This window comes from Neltuma alba, unplaced genomic scaffold (assembly GCF_004799145.2).
Source record: "Neltuma alba isolate B1F8T4 unplaced genomic scaffold, ASM479914v2 tig00012537_pilon, whole genome shotgun sequence".
Classification (NCBI taxonomy): domain Eukaryota; kingdom Viridiplantae; phylum Streptophyta; class Magnoliopsida; order Fabales; family Fabaceae; genus Neltuma; species Neltuma alba.
In genome coordinates this window covers 42,819-59,412 of record NW_021637002.1, presented here as the reverse complement: position 1 = coordinate 59,412, position 16,594 = coordinate 42,819, and the positions used below count along the sequence as shown (strand labels likewise).

Genomic DNA, 16,594 nt, shown 5'->3' with positions numbered 1-16,594 from the left:
TTAAATCAAATAAAAAAACGGACGAAATTGAATATGGAGAGAGATACGGAAAAGGAGTATGAACTATATGGAGAGTACCTATCCAAATATTTTTTGGAGTATAATTCAGAGTATCCTCAAGTTACTTTAGGCTCAAAGTTAATCTCTATTAGATCAGGAGCATTAAGATTAAAGTCTTCCTAACAAGTGTGTTTTTTAGGATTGGAATTTGTGTTGTTTTTTTTTTTAAAGGGTTGAGATCGTTTACCATCTCAACCGACAACTTATTGGTATCTATCCAAATATTAATCCTGAGTTGGATAGCTTATAAGTAACATGAATCATTGCATTTATATTAGACTGATTTTAATACTATTTTATTCATAAGTATTGTGAATTTTTATTGTAATTATATATATTTAAATTAAAATATTCTATTTAAACTGTTCCAAATTAATTTGAAAAGTACTCGCAACCGTGAAGACGACTATACAATAACAGCACCGACGAATCAACATGGAAACTGACTGTGTCTATTGGATGAACTAGAAACTTCTCCCCATGCGATGCATGGGTTGGTTCACACAGTTAGATGTCATATTCTAATTATATTAATTCTAATGGTTTGTCTTTTTTAAGAATCACGCTAATGAGGACCAAATATCATGCGCAAATTAAAAATATATATTAATTTGGCATAAGCATAAATGTATGTTAAGGTAAATGATTTATAATTCGATGTGTGAAAAAAAAGAGTTGGAAAATCATTAGTCTTCCTCAAGCATTAATGACAATATTAAAATGCAATCAATATATAATACTATAATGTATAAATCAATATTGTACTAATAAAGGTTTTATAAGAAAAAATGTCGTGACATGAAAAATAATTGTCAGTATGATTGAACTAAAAGACTAAATAGGTAATTGGACGGAATAATAACATCTGTCAATGTGTGTGGGTGCATGTGTATGCAACTTAGCGATGATTTTTTTCCCTTTATGTTACTGTATAATTGATAATATTATATTTAATTGAAAGATAAAAACACCTCACTTTTATTAATTTTTGAAAATATTACACAGGTAAAAGAAATAAAGGTTATATACCCACATATATATTGGGTCAGCACGTCGCAACTCCCATGTCTGTACTTATCATCTTCGGTCATTGAAATTCTCAAGTCATCTCAATAGCTATTGGTATTTCAACAAAACTCTGTAGCCGCAAAACCCAATACCTGTACTACCTTTGAGTTCAGCGAATGATTTGGATAGACATATACTTGAGGAGGTCTCTTCCACGAAAACATCTCCATATATCCAGCTTTAGGGAGAAGAACAACTGTAGTTTGTAATCTGGGCTTTGCCCGTTCACCAACCAAAAAAAAAGAGAAGAACTAGAAACACCACGGGATAAATAGAGATCAGATTAGATGTGCAAACAGAATTAGGAATGTTGAGGTGCAAGGGATTCATTTTATATTTATATTTAAGAAAGATTAACAGCCAAAGATTAACAATCATTCTAAATTTAACGCAAAGAAAGGAATGATAAAATGATTCTTTTTTTTTTTGGCCAGAAAAGAAAATGATCCAACAATATCAATCAATTATATAGTCAGAAAATGTAATTATTTCTACCATAAAATGATCCAATCACTTTTAAGTAGAGTGCCAATGAATTTGATATATACCGTTTCTAGAGCCTAGCATTAATCCCATGTGAAATAAAGAATCCCAATCCCCCATCCCCAGTTAAGATCGATACCTGGCTAGCTAACATTCGATAATTTCCTTGCTTGTGGCGAATTTAGAAAATCCAAGAGCAACATAATAGTCGTCAGAAGAAGATACAACCACTATTCACAAACGAATAATACAAGAGAATAAAGTTGCTTCTTCTCATGGTGGGGATGGCTTGAATTGAGCCATGAAGCAAATGAAGACCATCTGCATATTGGAGGGGCTCACTACAAAAAAAAAACTGATTAGCGACAGAATTTACTGACAGAATTTTTATTTAGTGACGAAATTAGCGACGGAATCATATTACCGATAGAATTAGCAATGGACTTAGTTTCGTCGCTAATTTTTTCATCACTAATTGGATTACTGACGGAATTGAAATTCTATCGGTAATTACCGACGGAATTGAAATTTCGTCGATAATTACTGACAGAATTTTTCTGTCTCTAATTACTGACAGAATTATTTTAAAAAAAATAAAATGCCACCTCACCTTGGCCGCCACGTGTCACCACCTCATCTCCATGTGTCACTATCTCACATGCCACCTTGTATTGCCACACGTCACCACCATATAATTCCTCCTCAAAGTGGCTTCTTCACAGTTCGAACCAAAGACCTCGTTTGTGCACGTGCGCGACTTCACCAGTTGAGTTGCTATGAACTTAATGACTTATTATGCAAAATTAAATATATATATATATAATATTCTCTTACACAAATAATTATATATACACATATATATTATTAGAAACTAAAAATAAACTATATGATAATTTTAATCATAACTATTTTTGTAACAAAATAATTTTTAGATATTTGTTTTACTATTTATTTATAGTGCTTTATTTTTTAAAAAAATTATTTTAAATATAATATTAATTTCCAATGACACTAATTTTGAATTTTAAATAGTAAATAATTTTTTCATAAATATATTTTTTAAATTTAATTATTTTATATAATATGCATAAGATATATAATTTAATTATATATTTATTATATTATATTATTATATTATATTTTAGCTACGGAATTAGCCACGAAAATTAGTGATTTCGTGGCTAAAAGTTAGCCACGGAAAAGTATTTCGTCACAAATCATAATTATAAAATTTTAGCCACAGAATTTTCCAACGGAAAAATTCTGTGGCTAATTCCATGGCTAATTTTAATTGTAAAATTTTAGCCACAGAATTTTCTGACGAAAAAAATTCTGTGGCTAATTCCGTGGGTAATTTTAATTATAAAAGTTTAGTCACGGAATTTTTTGATGAAAAAAATTCGGTCGCTAAGTTTAGCAACGAAATTTTCGTGGGTAATCCGTCAGAAATTAGCGACAGAAATTATTCCGTTAGTAATTAGCTGTTTTTTTTTTATAGTGGCTCCATGATTATTCTAAGGTAGCCATTTAATCATATTGATTCAGCAACATAATCATATTGAAAAGAAAAAGACGCAGTAATTAGTGCAAAAGAAGAGTTATTTTGAACGGATACATTGAATACTTGGGAAATAGAACATGATAAAGGATGATTATCAGTAACGAATTTACTGGCAGCTAAACCCGAATCAATCCATTTTAACTCAAATGGGTATTACAAGATTTTAGAAAGAAAGTAGACAGATGGATAGTATTGCACAAGCCTTTTTCCCCCCATTTGCAAATTTGCAATTGATGACACTACAAAAAAACAGACTTTAGGCGACGACTTTTAGCAGCGACAAAAAAAGTCACTGCTGAAAGTCCATTTTGAGCGGTGACACCAAAAAGTTGCCACTGACACTAAGACATTTAGCGGCGACGAAAATGTCACCGTTGAAAGTCCACTTTCAGCGGTGACTTTTTTTGTCGCCGCTGAAAGTTCGCTGTTGAAACTAAGACTTTCAGCGATGACACTTTTTTCACCGTTGAAAGTAGACCTTCAGCGGCGACTTTCAGCGGCGTTCTCTGCTAAAACTAAGACTTTCAGCGGCGACACTTTTATCGCTGTTGAAAGTAGACCTTCACTGGTGACTTTTTTTGTCGCCGTTGAAAGTAAACTTTTAGCGGTGACTTTTCTGTCGTCGCTGAAAGTAGACCTTCAGCGGTGACTTTTTTTGTCGCCACTGAAAGTGTAGTATAATAATATATATTTTATTTTACAATATTAATAAACAAATTCAATCTGACTCAGCGGCAAGAAGATTGGACACGAAAGGAGGCGGTCACGAGTTCGAACCTTGAAGAAGACACGTTTAAGGTGAAAATATTTGGACGATGATGTGGCAGGGAGGAGTGATGTGGCAATGACGTAAAGGTGGCTACTGATGATGTGGCGATCAGCGGTGATGATGTGGCCACTGGTGACGATGACGTGGCGGCCGTCGGTGATGATGTGGTGGCCGGCTACGATGACATGGCACTGGCGGTGATGACGTGGCGTTGGTAAAGCCAATTCTTCTTAGGCATTACTTTCAGCGGCGACAAAAAGTCACCGCTGAACATCCCTTTCGGGGCGAAAAATGCTTTTAGCAGTGACAAGAATGTTGTTGCCAAAAGTGTCTTTCAGCGACGACATTCTTGCTGCCGCCGAAAGTGTTTTTAGCGGCGATAAATGTCACCGCCAAAACTTCTAAAAGTCGCTTCTGAAAGTATCTTTCAGCGGCGACTTTTTTAGTCGTCACTGAAAGTTTTCAGCCACGGCTGCTATGGCAACGACTTTTTAGCAGCGACAAGTCGCCACTAAAAACTTTCAGCGGCGACTTTTATACTTTCAGTGGTGACTTTTGTCACCGTTGAAAGTCAATTTTTTTGTAGTGTGACTTTAACTTTTCATAAAGATTGCGCCTTCCCTCAATCCCCTGAACGGGATAGTCATGACATGAAAATTAAAGTTATAGATGTTCAAATGACAATAATGTCTGTAGAATAATTTAAACAAAATTAAAATTTAGCATGAAAAATTTTACGAATAAATTTTGGGATATTTTGAATTTTGTTAATTAGATATGTCGAACAAATAAACTTCCTTTTTAAAAGTCGTTTCAGGTTGGAATGAGGAGAGAATGAATTCCTTTTTAAGGTTAAGGGTGTATTTAGATTAGCGGTAACAAAAATAGCTTTATTTTATCTGATTTTTGCAAATATAAGTTAGAATTAAATTTAGTGTAATATGATTTATATTTGGATTGATATTCATAAAAAAGTTAGTTTAGATATATTAAAACTTATTTAGATGATTAATAGAGAAGTAAGTTTAGATGTAAAATAGCTAAAAAAGATATAAAATTTGTTGGAAAAAAATACAAATTGTTATGAATAAAGAAGAAATAGAGAAGAATCATACAAAGGAAGAAAGGATTGATAAGAGAGAGTCTTTCTCATTCCATTCAAGAGTACACAATACATTATACCTGGCCTCTATTTATAGGCACAGCTTTACATCTTTGATAGAATCTACAGATTACATGATAATATGAGATAATTGTGGAATATAGAGATAATGAGAGATATTAGAGATTATAGGAGATATAGGAGATAAAAGGAGATATATGGACATCCACAAAGATATCATTATATTCATAACACTCCCCCTTGAATGTCCAATATATACGAATGTGCCTCATTAAAAAACTTCAACTAGGAAAAACCCTATGGGATAAAAACCTAGCGAAAGAAAAAGAGTACATCATTCATTAATACACTACGCAATGTTGCCTCATTAAAAACCTTGCTAGAAAAACCCAGTGGGACAAAACCATAGACAAGGAAAAAAGAGTACAGCGTGTATCAACTCCCCCTTTTGACAACATCAATTGACATCTTGGAGTTTGCAAAGTCCAATATAACAAACAACCCTTCCAAATATTGTAATTAGATAAAAACGTCAAATATGAATTTCATAATCTTCTAAAAATTATGAGACGAATAGTCCTTTTATAGTTTACCCACATGTGGATCATGCTGTGATCTCTTAACATAAGAATCAAACAGAAATACTTTATCTACATTGCCAGTGAAATTAGTTGTGGGTACTTTCAGATATCCACGATATCCTTTAAATGAAAAATATTCTTAATTTCGCTCCATCGTCTTTATATTAGCGACAAACTATATCATGCTAACTAGCAAATGATATATTGAGTTATGTGTGGCTAGATAGATACCTATGTGCTCTAGTGACACTAAAGCATGGTACTTCTGGACCAAGTATTTGTTCATTACCTTTTAGAGGTCTAAATCGATCTTTAATCCATATCTAAAAATCTTGCAACTACCGAAACACATAATGGATGTTACTTATTCGCATAATGGATGTGATTTATCCATATGTATTCTTCCTAAAGCTTTTATTTCAAACTTTTTCTTTAAGTAATTTGCAGTTTTTGAAAACTCATCAGGAGTTCTGATACTATCATTATAAATAGTATTGATAACAGACTCATTTTGATTCTTTTCATAAACAGACAATTTGGAATAAGTTTACAACATTCCTTCAGTTGATATTAACCACATATGTCTCATATAGAGACTTACTTTAATGATGTTCTTGAGAACATAATTGTATGCTTTTAGAAACTTAAATCCTTCAAGAATTTTCATACATTATGATCCATACCTATTCATGTATTGGATCGTTTATATTTATGCAAGAATTTGAATCCTTCTGGGATTCACATATAATTTCACTATATAGTGGGTCACTGTATTTTCTAGACGCATATGAAATTTTATCAAACTGCAAGATTGATAAGATACATAAAAATTTTAATTCACCACAAGATTCTCTTTCTCTTTTCTTGTACAAATACCCCGTACACTTCAGGTGTTTGGGTTAGAGATACACAAATCTCCTATTATAATGTTGTGTCTTTTCTTTTCTGTTGGCCAATCATTTTTTTATCTGTATCTCATAACATATTTATATATAAGATCCCCACTTGATCATGTGATATCATCAATCAAATTATTGTCGACAATTTTATTCCTTTGTCGGTCCTGTTTTCTTTTATGACATAATATATCGAGATCTCTTTATTGCTTTCAGACACTTAAACCTTTTCAGGGGTCAAAGGGTTATGTCTTAATCTCTTTTGCAATTCATGCCTCCTTAGTATGATCATCATGATCATTTGCTCCTTTTTCTTTTCTTTTGGAACCGATCATAATCTCATGCTTTTAGCATATCTTCAAGAATAGGAGCATTTTTAGCTGGAATATAAGAATTAAAAATTCTCATTTGGGTTAGTAACTACATCTGGCAGACATTAGTAATGTTTTACAAATGCAATACTTTATGAACTTCTAGTTCATACTACTATATTTGAGGATCTACATTTGATAGTAAAAGTGCATTTTATGTGTTCTCTTTTCCAGCTATATATTTTCTCCCCCTCATATTAGAAATATGCAATGTAGGTCTCCCAAATCCATAAATCTCCTTTAGAAACATTATTTTGTTTCATTTAGAGACAAACAAGAATAAGGAGGTTCTTATCCAATATTGATCCCAACTTACTTTTAATATCCACCTATGTCCATTATTATGGTGAAATAATAAATATTGCATATTCTGAGATGAAAAATGTCTGACTCCTGACCAAAAGCCAAATATAATGGGAGAATTCACAATACATTGTTGGCTTGATGCATTTATGTGCAAAAATATATAAAATCAGTCATCCCAACACTCAAGTGAGAATTCTGTTCTCATAAACTCTGATCTAGCTACTTATTGAGGCTTTTACTAAGCATATAATTATCAGCAACGTGAGGAACAATCACTAGCAATCTCAATAAGAATCATATTGATTTCATAATCAAGAACTTATGTACTTAATGTAATTATCTGAACATATTTGCAAACTTCAGGTTGCAAGTTGATCATAAGCACTTGCGACCATTTTATAGATGCATCTTTCACTTATAGAGTATTAATTTGATCCACATGGTGTCTAAATGGGCCCATATATAAATCTAATACATTATAAATCTATACGGATCTGATTTTGAGCATAGCTAGTGATGTTCTCTTTGAGAACAAACACCACATAAAAATTCTTGAATCACATATCATTTTAAAGAATCTTTTGGTTCTTTAATAAATGACAATGCACTTTTTATTTTATTTTATTTTGCATCATTATGATCTGGATGATCTGACCGGTCATGCCAAACTATGAATGCATAAACTTTTGGTTTATTGTAAAATTATTCTCAATTATTGGTAAACTTCTTGTTACCATGTTATATTATTTATTTATTTTTCTTAATATTCCATAAGGAGTATGTTATCAATTATATTTTATTTTCAGGATAATAAATAATGATATAACTCTTCTAGAGCATTAGTTTTTATCTTTTACCCAAATGGTAGAAACCTGTGCACTCATGGAAGGTTGAGCGCTACTGGCTCTTCTTGAGCTTTTTTCAAAAGGAACATGAGATATAAGGAATGAAATTAATATTAATAATAACAAATTCCATCTAACATGATTTACACTTGTATTTCAACAATCTCCCCCTCAAGTGTGAGTTATATAAATATATTTTTCTTATTTCTGTATTTCAAATACAGTGAATAATATATAGTAAGCTAATAATATATCTTTAACTTGGAAATCCAAATGCTTCCTGATTCATATATAATAGTAGATTTAAATCCAATTAAGCTATCACTTTAAGACCCTTTGATAAGCAAATATTCTAATATAAATGTTTGTGGGTCATAATTTTTCATTATCAATTTCTTTTCTGCCCACAAAAATAATGGGGGGAACTACATTAGTTATTCAAGAACTATATCGATTTTGTTACTAGTTCTTCATGAATTATATCAACATTTTGCTATTAGTTCTTCTGAAACTATATCAATCTTTTGTTATTAGTCCTTCTGGAACTATATCAATTTTTTTTTATTACATATAGTTCTTCAAAAAAAAATGCTATATATAGTTCTTCAGGAACTAAAATATATTATTATTTCACCATATGATATACTTCACTTTTTGTTATACCCCTTTTTTTTCAAAATATGAAGCATATTTTTTTTGAACAAAATATATATATTTTCTCGATATTTCGTTATTCAAAAACTTTATTTCTTTGTATATATGTAATGCTTCAAAACTTATTCATAAATTTATAAATTCAACGGAAAAAAAAAATCTATAAGGACTAAAATCAAACTATATAGTTAGGAAGATTTGAATCATAAGCCTTCAGGGCTATTTATAAGTCATTAGACTTCAAGAGTCTATATTAGAAATTATATATTTTTTTTAAAGATCATTTATGTCACTTCATATTTAAACCATGAGCCTTCAGGGCTTTAAAAATATTATAAGTTATTATTTTCATATTGCTCAATAACATGAGTGTAATGGCTGCTGGCCATTTACTAATAAGAAAATTATAATATTAATAAATGTCAAATTAAATGTCAAAAATTTATGAGAATAAGATAAAAATAAAACTTGAATTTCAAATTAATTAAATATAACATGAAATAAAAAGAATAAATAAACTCTTTTACCAATATATCCTTCACTATATAGTCATTAGTTTTCTGGGCTACATTATTTATAATTCTAATTATCATAATTTTTCTTTTATAAACAAACCATATAATGATCCTTCTCATAATCAAAACTATATGGCTTCATGCCATTTAATAAAGAAAATAAAGATACATGGCAACTAGCTATTTAGTTTTAAAATAAACAAAAAAAAATTAAAGATATATGGTTTCTGACCATAAGATAAAACTTTGATATTATATGGCTTCAGGCCAATTAATAAAATAACAAAATTAAATATTTATGACTTCTAGTCATAAGATAGAAAATCAAAATTATATGAATGCGAACCATTTAATAAGATAAAAGAAAATTTAAATATATATAAATGGTTTCTGGCTATAAAATAAAAAATTCAACATGATATATATAAATAAAGAAAAATTATATATATATATGGCTTCTGGCCATAAAATAGAAAATACAAATTATATCGCTTCTAGCCTTTTAATGAGATAAAAAAAATTCAAATATCTATGGCTTCTGGCCATAAGATAGAAAATCAAATTTATATGGCAACTAGCCATTTAATAAGATAAAACAAAATTATATATATATGGCTTCTGGCTATAAAATAGAAAATTCAAATTACATGGCTTCTAGCCATTTAATAAGATAACAGTAATCAAATATATATGGCTTCTAGCCATAAGATAGAAAATTTATACGTAAATACTTCTAGTTATTTAATAAGATAAAATATCAAATATATATGACTTCAAGTCATTTAAAAAAAACAGAGAATTAACCATATATATATATATATATATATCTAGCCATAAGATAAAAACTCAAAATTGTATAGCTTCTGGCTATAATATAAAAAATCAAAATTATATGGCTTTTAGCCATTTAATTTGAAAAGAATGTAAAATCAGAGTTATATGGCTTCTAGCCATTTAATCTCAATGAGATGAGAACTTAGAACTATATGGCTTTTGGCTATTTAATTTTAGATGATAACTCTTTTAAGATACTGCTAGTATCCATTGGAACTTCGGATTCCATCAAAATAGTGACTTCAGGTCAATAAGAAATAGAGGGGGAAAAAATCTCCAATCATAGCCATGGAACCCGATGTTTAAAACAACGGTAGATATTTTTTTTAATTCTATATAATGGCTTAGATTATCCTAGATAAATTGAATAGGAATACGGATACTCTGAAACACCATATATGTGATGCTTGAGATATTTTTATTTGAACAAAGCAAGAGATACTCCAGAAAAATAATATAGATGAAGCTCTAAAATTATGCTGGAATAAAAAGGTATATCATACGCACTTTGGTTAGAGCTTCGTGCTGATAACGTGTTATGAATAAAGAAGAAATAGAGAAGAATCATACAAAGGAAGAGAGGATTGATAAGAGAGAGTCTTTCTCATTCCATTCAAGAGTACACAATACATTATACATAACCTCTATTTATAGGCACAGCTTTACATCTTTGATAGAATCTATAGATTACATGATAATATGAGATAATTGTGGGATATAGAGATAGTGGGAGATATTAGAGATTATAGGAGATATAGGAAATAAAGGGAGATATATGGACATCCACAAAGATATCATTATATTCCTAACACAAATTTATATTATATATTTATATACAATAATTGTTAGAGAATAATTAACATTTGTTGCCAAAGAAAGAAAATAATTAAAAATAAAATTATAAAAACAAAGATAGTTCTCATTGGGAAAATATTTTTGGCCAAATTATCGGGAAAAATTTGAAAATACGTTTTAGTTATATTTAAATATATTTAATGGATAAATACAAATTTAAAATTTTTGAAACAAGATAAGATTACGTAACTAATTGGTTCATAAGTTTTGTACAATTTGATATCTGACTGAGTCGCAAACGTGGTTTATTTGTGGGGCAAATGTTAAATTAAATTTGACGAGTTGTCTCATCCGCTTGATAATTATTGTCCTCATCAACTATACTTTCATGTTCAGCTTTTATGACTTGCTCATCATAGATCAAACCGTATCGAGTCACTTGGAAGCACCTGTTGAGCCGGCAACTAGATTTGACTCGAGAACCGGACGAGTTTTCAAAAACTGGACGAATTCGTTACACTTTATTGTGAGCTCCAAAGGCAGAGGAAGAAAGAGAATGATGATTCACGAAGAAGAAGATGGGAAACCTGTCACTTGGAGTTGAAAAATGCACTGAATAAATAGATAGATCCAGAAGCTTTCTGGTATGAAGAACTTCACCAAGCACAAAAAAAGAAATTTAATGAATATGAAGATTAAAGGTGAACGCTGACCCTTCCGGAAGAGAAAGATCATAAGGATATTTTGGGAGGGTAAAAGAGCAGTTGAAAATCGTACTACCACTGGGAGAATACTCGTTTTCCTAACCATCAGCGTTAATAGTCACCAATGATAATCCATATATAGTATTTTTTATTTTTATTTTTATGTATAACTCTAAACTATATAAAATAAGATATCACATATAGGTTAAATATCTAATTTTCGTTTCTTGAAAATATTTTTATTTTTAATTTGTATTCTTTTTATTTGAAATAAGTAAAATAAATATAAACAATATTTATTTATGTATTATATATCTACAATTTGTGCTCTGCCTCCGAGTTTTATTATTATAAATAAATATTTTAAGATGTTATATATATCACACTTATACTTTATTTTTTATATACTTTTATTTTTAAGTTATTTAAAATTTTATATTTTATTTTTCATGTAGAGGCTTGTTTCATGAATAGTTTGAATCATAACGCTTCCAAATGTATATTCTGAGGGGTTAAATGAAGAATATTATATTTTGGTATTAAAGCCAGGTTTCTAGTAATTGTTTAAACAGAACAGAGGCTCTTGTAAAGATTGTGGTAAAGGTTTAAATGGAACACTGATACAAGCAAAGTCCGGTATGAGAGAAAACCTTTCCTAGGAAGTAATGGGTTATTAGGATTGGTCCAATCAAGGTTAAGAGATTGAAATGATTTTTTTAGGGGAAATGGATATAGAGGAGAAGTAAGGAATGATTGAGAGTAACTTGAGAGATAGCATAGTAAGCCAGGTAGGGTTAGGAGTCTATACTCTAATAGCATTATATAAAAATTAAATATATATGTATAAATGAATTTTATAGAAATTTACTTTGGACAATTCAAGACTGAAAAATACCTAAAAATAAAAATTGATCTTATTAAATATTGAATATCGACCATTCTAGTTTTTCATTTAGGAAAAAAAAAAGATGAGAGGATTGAATTGAAGTAATTAACAGATTAAGACCCATTTAGAATGATTTATAAATAACTTTGAAATCATGATTTATAGAATATGAGGTAAATATGTGAGAAAAGTTTTGTCTTAATTTATATAAAACATGCTTATAAATAATTTTAAACACTATGCCAAACAAGTCTTAAAATTCCCTCCATCATCCTTATTATGCCCTCCTTTTGTCTTCGCTATCATTGAATAAAAATCTAATGGTAAATATTTAATATTTATAAATTAACTATTATTATACTTCTTAGGTGCTTAATGTAGGATGTAATTATTGAGTTGATCTTAATCCTAAATGTAAGACTTTTTTTTGTTCTTATCATTTTTTTAAATTATCCTATTGATACTCTATCAACTATATATAACAATAAAGTTCAAATCATAGAAGGGATTATATGGGAGAGAACCATTTTAAATTATAAATTTTGATTCAACTCTAATAGCGTTTTAGGACTAGATCCGGAGTTGAAATTTATAAGAGAAGATGTTTAGAGCTTCGTCTTTTGTCATCGAAAAAAAAAAAAAAAAGTGACGGAGGCAGCTTATTGATGGGAGGTAGGGCTGCTTATTTGACTTCTGCTGTTTTGCCTCTTTCTTGTTAGGATCTGTGTATTAATGTTGATTCTGTGTATCCCAACGTTCAAAAGTAAGAATAAATATGAGCAGTAGGTAAAAATAAAGAATGAGGTTTTGAAATCACGTTTATAAATATTTATAAGCATATTTTAAGTGCTAATAATTTGATTTGTAATTGTGATTAGTAATAATTTAATGAAATTTTAGTTAGGCCAAAAATAAAATTTGTATTAGTCATATTCCTTTATCAAATAAGTACATGCCCGTATAAATATGAAATTTTTAAATCTAGCATCATGTGCCTATAATAGCATTTAAATTTCATCTTTTTCCCAAAAAAAATCATTACAAAAATAACATATTTTATGATATATTTTCCTTTTCTACTTGTTTACAGGCTCACAGCATTATACCTTCCTCTAAATATGAAAGAGGAAAAAGTGGCTAAAAAGTTGTTTGGCATTTAAGAAAAGTGTTTTTAAAAAAACACTTTTTTAAATTGAGGTAAACTTCTCTACATATTTATTTTATATACCGTAAAATTACTTTTAAAATCATGGGTTAGGTTCCATCCCTAACTTACCGACGATGTTTGTTTGTAACTTAATTTTGACAATTTTATATTTGCCGATGATGTTTTTTTGTAACTTAATTTTGACAATTTTATATTTTTCATGATGAATTTTATTATTTTATGTACATTTTCGTATAAATATCTGAAAAATAATGAGTTTTGGCTAAAAAGTCCTACTTGAACCCACGGGTTTAAGGACCACTTCATTATAAGGGTGTTTTTTAAGAATTTGGGCATAATTGAGCCCGCCAGTTCTCCTAATGCTAATAATGTTGCTCTCTTTTATTTAAAATTTATCTTTAAAAAAATTGATTGGTTCCATATCAAGTTCGCTAATTATTTAATTTGTGCGCCTTCTCTTTCTTTTGGGAAAGAAGATTGAAGTGAAGGTTTTGTTTAATCTCTCACTCTGGAACAGCAATTCTATATGCCCTCCGCTGCCACAGGAAATCATGGGTTGCGATGCTTGAGCACGTCAATATATCTAAATGCTTTCACTGAAAATTATTTATTTTCCAAGTGATTTGCCATCATCTGAAACCCTCACAACATTGAAAAAGAGCATGCTTTTTTCATAATTATAATACTAATCACACCAGAAATTGAACTTAATAGATGCATGTTATGCTCAAAATGAAGCACCTGTTAACTACCCAATTGTGCAAAAGTTTCTCATCACGTCCTCAATATTTTCCCCAAAAGCATCATAAATACGTCTACAGTGTGCAGAGCATCGGGGGTATGACGATGAAAGTCTTTCTCTTTACTTTTACTTGTGCCAACACTCCCAATAATGACAGTCCTCAAAACTGTTGCCTTCTCCATTACGTATCTTACAATTTCAAATTCAGGTTTGAAGCCTCTGAAACCAAAGAGAGCGAACTGCTTCACTTCAACTGAGATGAAATACATGGAGGAACATTAGGTGTCCACAACTCCATCAAATCCAAGTCATCATTTGACTCATCATCCAAGTTATTCTCAACTTGACCACACAAATGGGCATGAATATTACTACTATATGTATGTGGTTATGCAAGGTCATCGTGCCTGGTAGAGATTACATGTAGACAGACACATGTTGGATGGAGAGTTTGGGAAGCCACATAAATGTGTGTGAATCAGTGATGATCTCCGTACAGATAAGCATGTCATGTATTGAAATACAAAATTCACAACTATTAAAGCTGTTGGGAAGACATGAAACCAGTGAGATTAGATGTATGTAATGTTCAAGGTAATCATATATGCAAAGATGTATAATTTAACTTGTTGGGGTATGTAAAATCATGGGCGACTCACAGCATTTAACCACTCAAAGAAGAGGATACAAGGTATGCTTCGGTATGTTGTCCACCTGAAAATGTATCAATTTGAACAAAACTTGGCCCGAAGATTAGGATTTCTTGGTCTGCTGAATGAAGACTGGAACTAAGAATTTAAGAAAACCAAAAGATGTCTCCCTGAATGCATATTCCAGAACAAGACAGATGATCGTGATGACTGACCCATTACCCATTTAGACTTGAAAATTAAAAGGCCAGCTAGTACAGATAATTACACTGCCATCAGAAGAACCACAGATAAATAGTTCCCGACATATATTAATCCCAAAAGTATGATGGAATTACCAGCTACAACAAGCATACAAGGCTGAATAAGGAGGAAATTAACATTTCAAAGACGGTGCTGTGAAGAGATATTTGATAGAGAGGAGCAATAACATAAAGCCGTGAGCCATTACTCACTTTGAATGGCAGGATATTAAGCTTCTCAAGGCCAGGAGCCATGCTGAGCACCTTTTTCCCATGATCTGGGTCATATAAATCCCTTTTCTCAGTTGGATGACCCATTCCAGCAGGATCACGACCTACAATATAGAAGTTGGCACCTGCATTTATCCGTGCCTTGGCATGCCACTGTACTTCAGTTGGACCTGCATAATGCACAGGTGACGGAAATATAGTAGTCTCAGGATCAAGAACTCCATCTTCTTCGACCTGAGCAGGGAAAAAATGACCTTAAAGAAGCTGCGATAGAATTCAATGGATCTTACATATAGGAGGCAGGCCAAATCATGTCCGTGACTGAGCAGGGAAAAAATGACCTTAAAGAAGCTGGGATAGAATTCAATGGATCTTACGTATAGGAGGCAGGCCAAATCATGTCCGTGATTGGGCAATGAGAAATAAATAGATTGTAGCTATGTGAAGGACGGCTTAAATGATTTTTCAGGGTATATGTAACTTTTAATTGTTATAGAACATGTAAGTTCTGTTCGTCCATGCAGTATAAGAAGAACAATTGGATTACCTTGCTATGCTGTTCCAATTTCTATTAGGGTACTTGCTTCACATGCCGTATCTCTGTTACAAAGAGTATTTTCACTAGACTCATTTGATTACATAGGCAGTGGCAATCATCTGTAGGAATTTGAATCCCAGGTTTCCTATTAACTTGAAGCTACAATCATATTCCTCATAAATGTCTTAAAGTCGAAGGATTTCATTTGTTTCTAAACACTATTAAACATTGAAGCATCATTAGAACATCTTCATTTCTCTATTTTGATTGCCAGTGCAATCATTATCTATAACATTCTTATATGTTTCTCATCTTTCTTATCCTCAAGAATATTGCTTGCCTTTTATTTCCTCTATCCTCTCTTATTTCGTGATTAGTCACTTACATGATCGTGCATTGGTCATCACATTATCCAAAGGGCATAATCCTTCGAATGTCTCTATTGTATAATTAGGGGTGCACATGGGCAGGGCTGGGCAGGGCAGGACCCCTGCCCAATGCCCGGCCCGAAATATGAACGGGCTGCATTCTGCAGCCCGCTGCCCGGCCCTGCCCATAGAAGCCCTAACCAT

General features: G+C 31.2%; 1 protein-coding gene across 1 annotated transcript; it reads right to left on the bottom strand.

Annotated features, from left to right (window-relative positions):
* Positions 1 to 15,352: 15,352 nt before the first annotated feature.
* LOC114728509 (ATP sulfurylase 2-like) lies at positions 15,353 to 16,594 on the bottom strand. Its single transcript, XM_028915424.1, has 2 exons — positions 16,511 to 16,594; positions 15,353 to 15,718 (listed from the first exon to the last, which is right to left on the bottom strand). The coding sequence occupies exons 1-2, from the start codon at positions 16,592 to 16,594 to the stop codon at positions 15,353 to 15,355; spliced, it is 450 nt and encodes a 149-aa protein (XP_028771257.1).

Excerpts from the sequence above, each read along its gene's own strand:
- LOC114728509 (XM_028915424.1), bottom strand. The coding sequence starts at position 16,594 with ATGGTTAGGGCTTCTATGGGCAGGGCCGGGCAGCGGGCTGCAGAATGC. Across the intron at positions 15,719-16,510 it reads GGGCCGGGCATTGGGCAGGG|GTCGAAGAAGATGGAGTTCT; the intron begins GTCCTGCCCTGC and ends TTCCCTGCTCAG.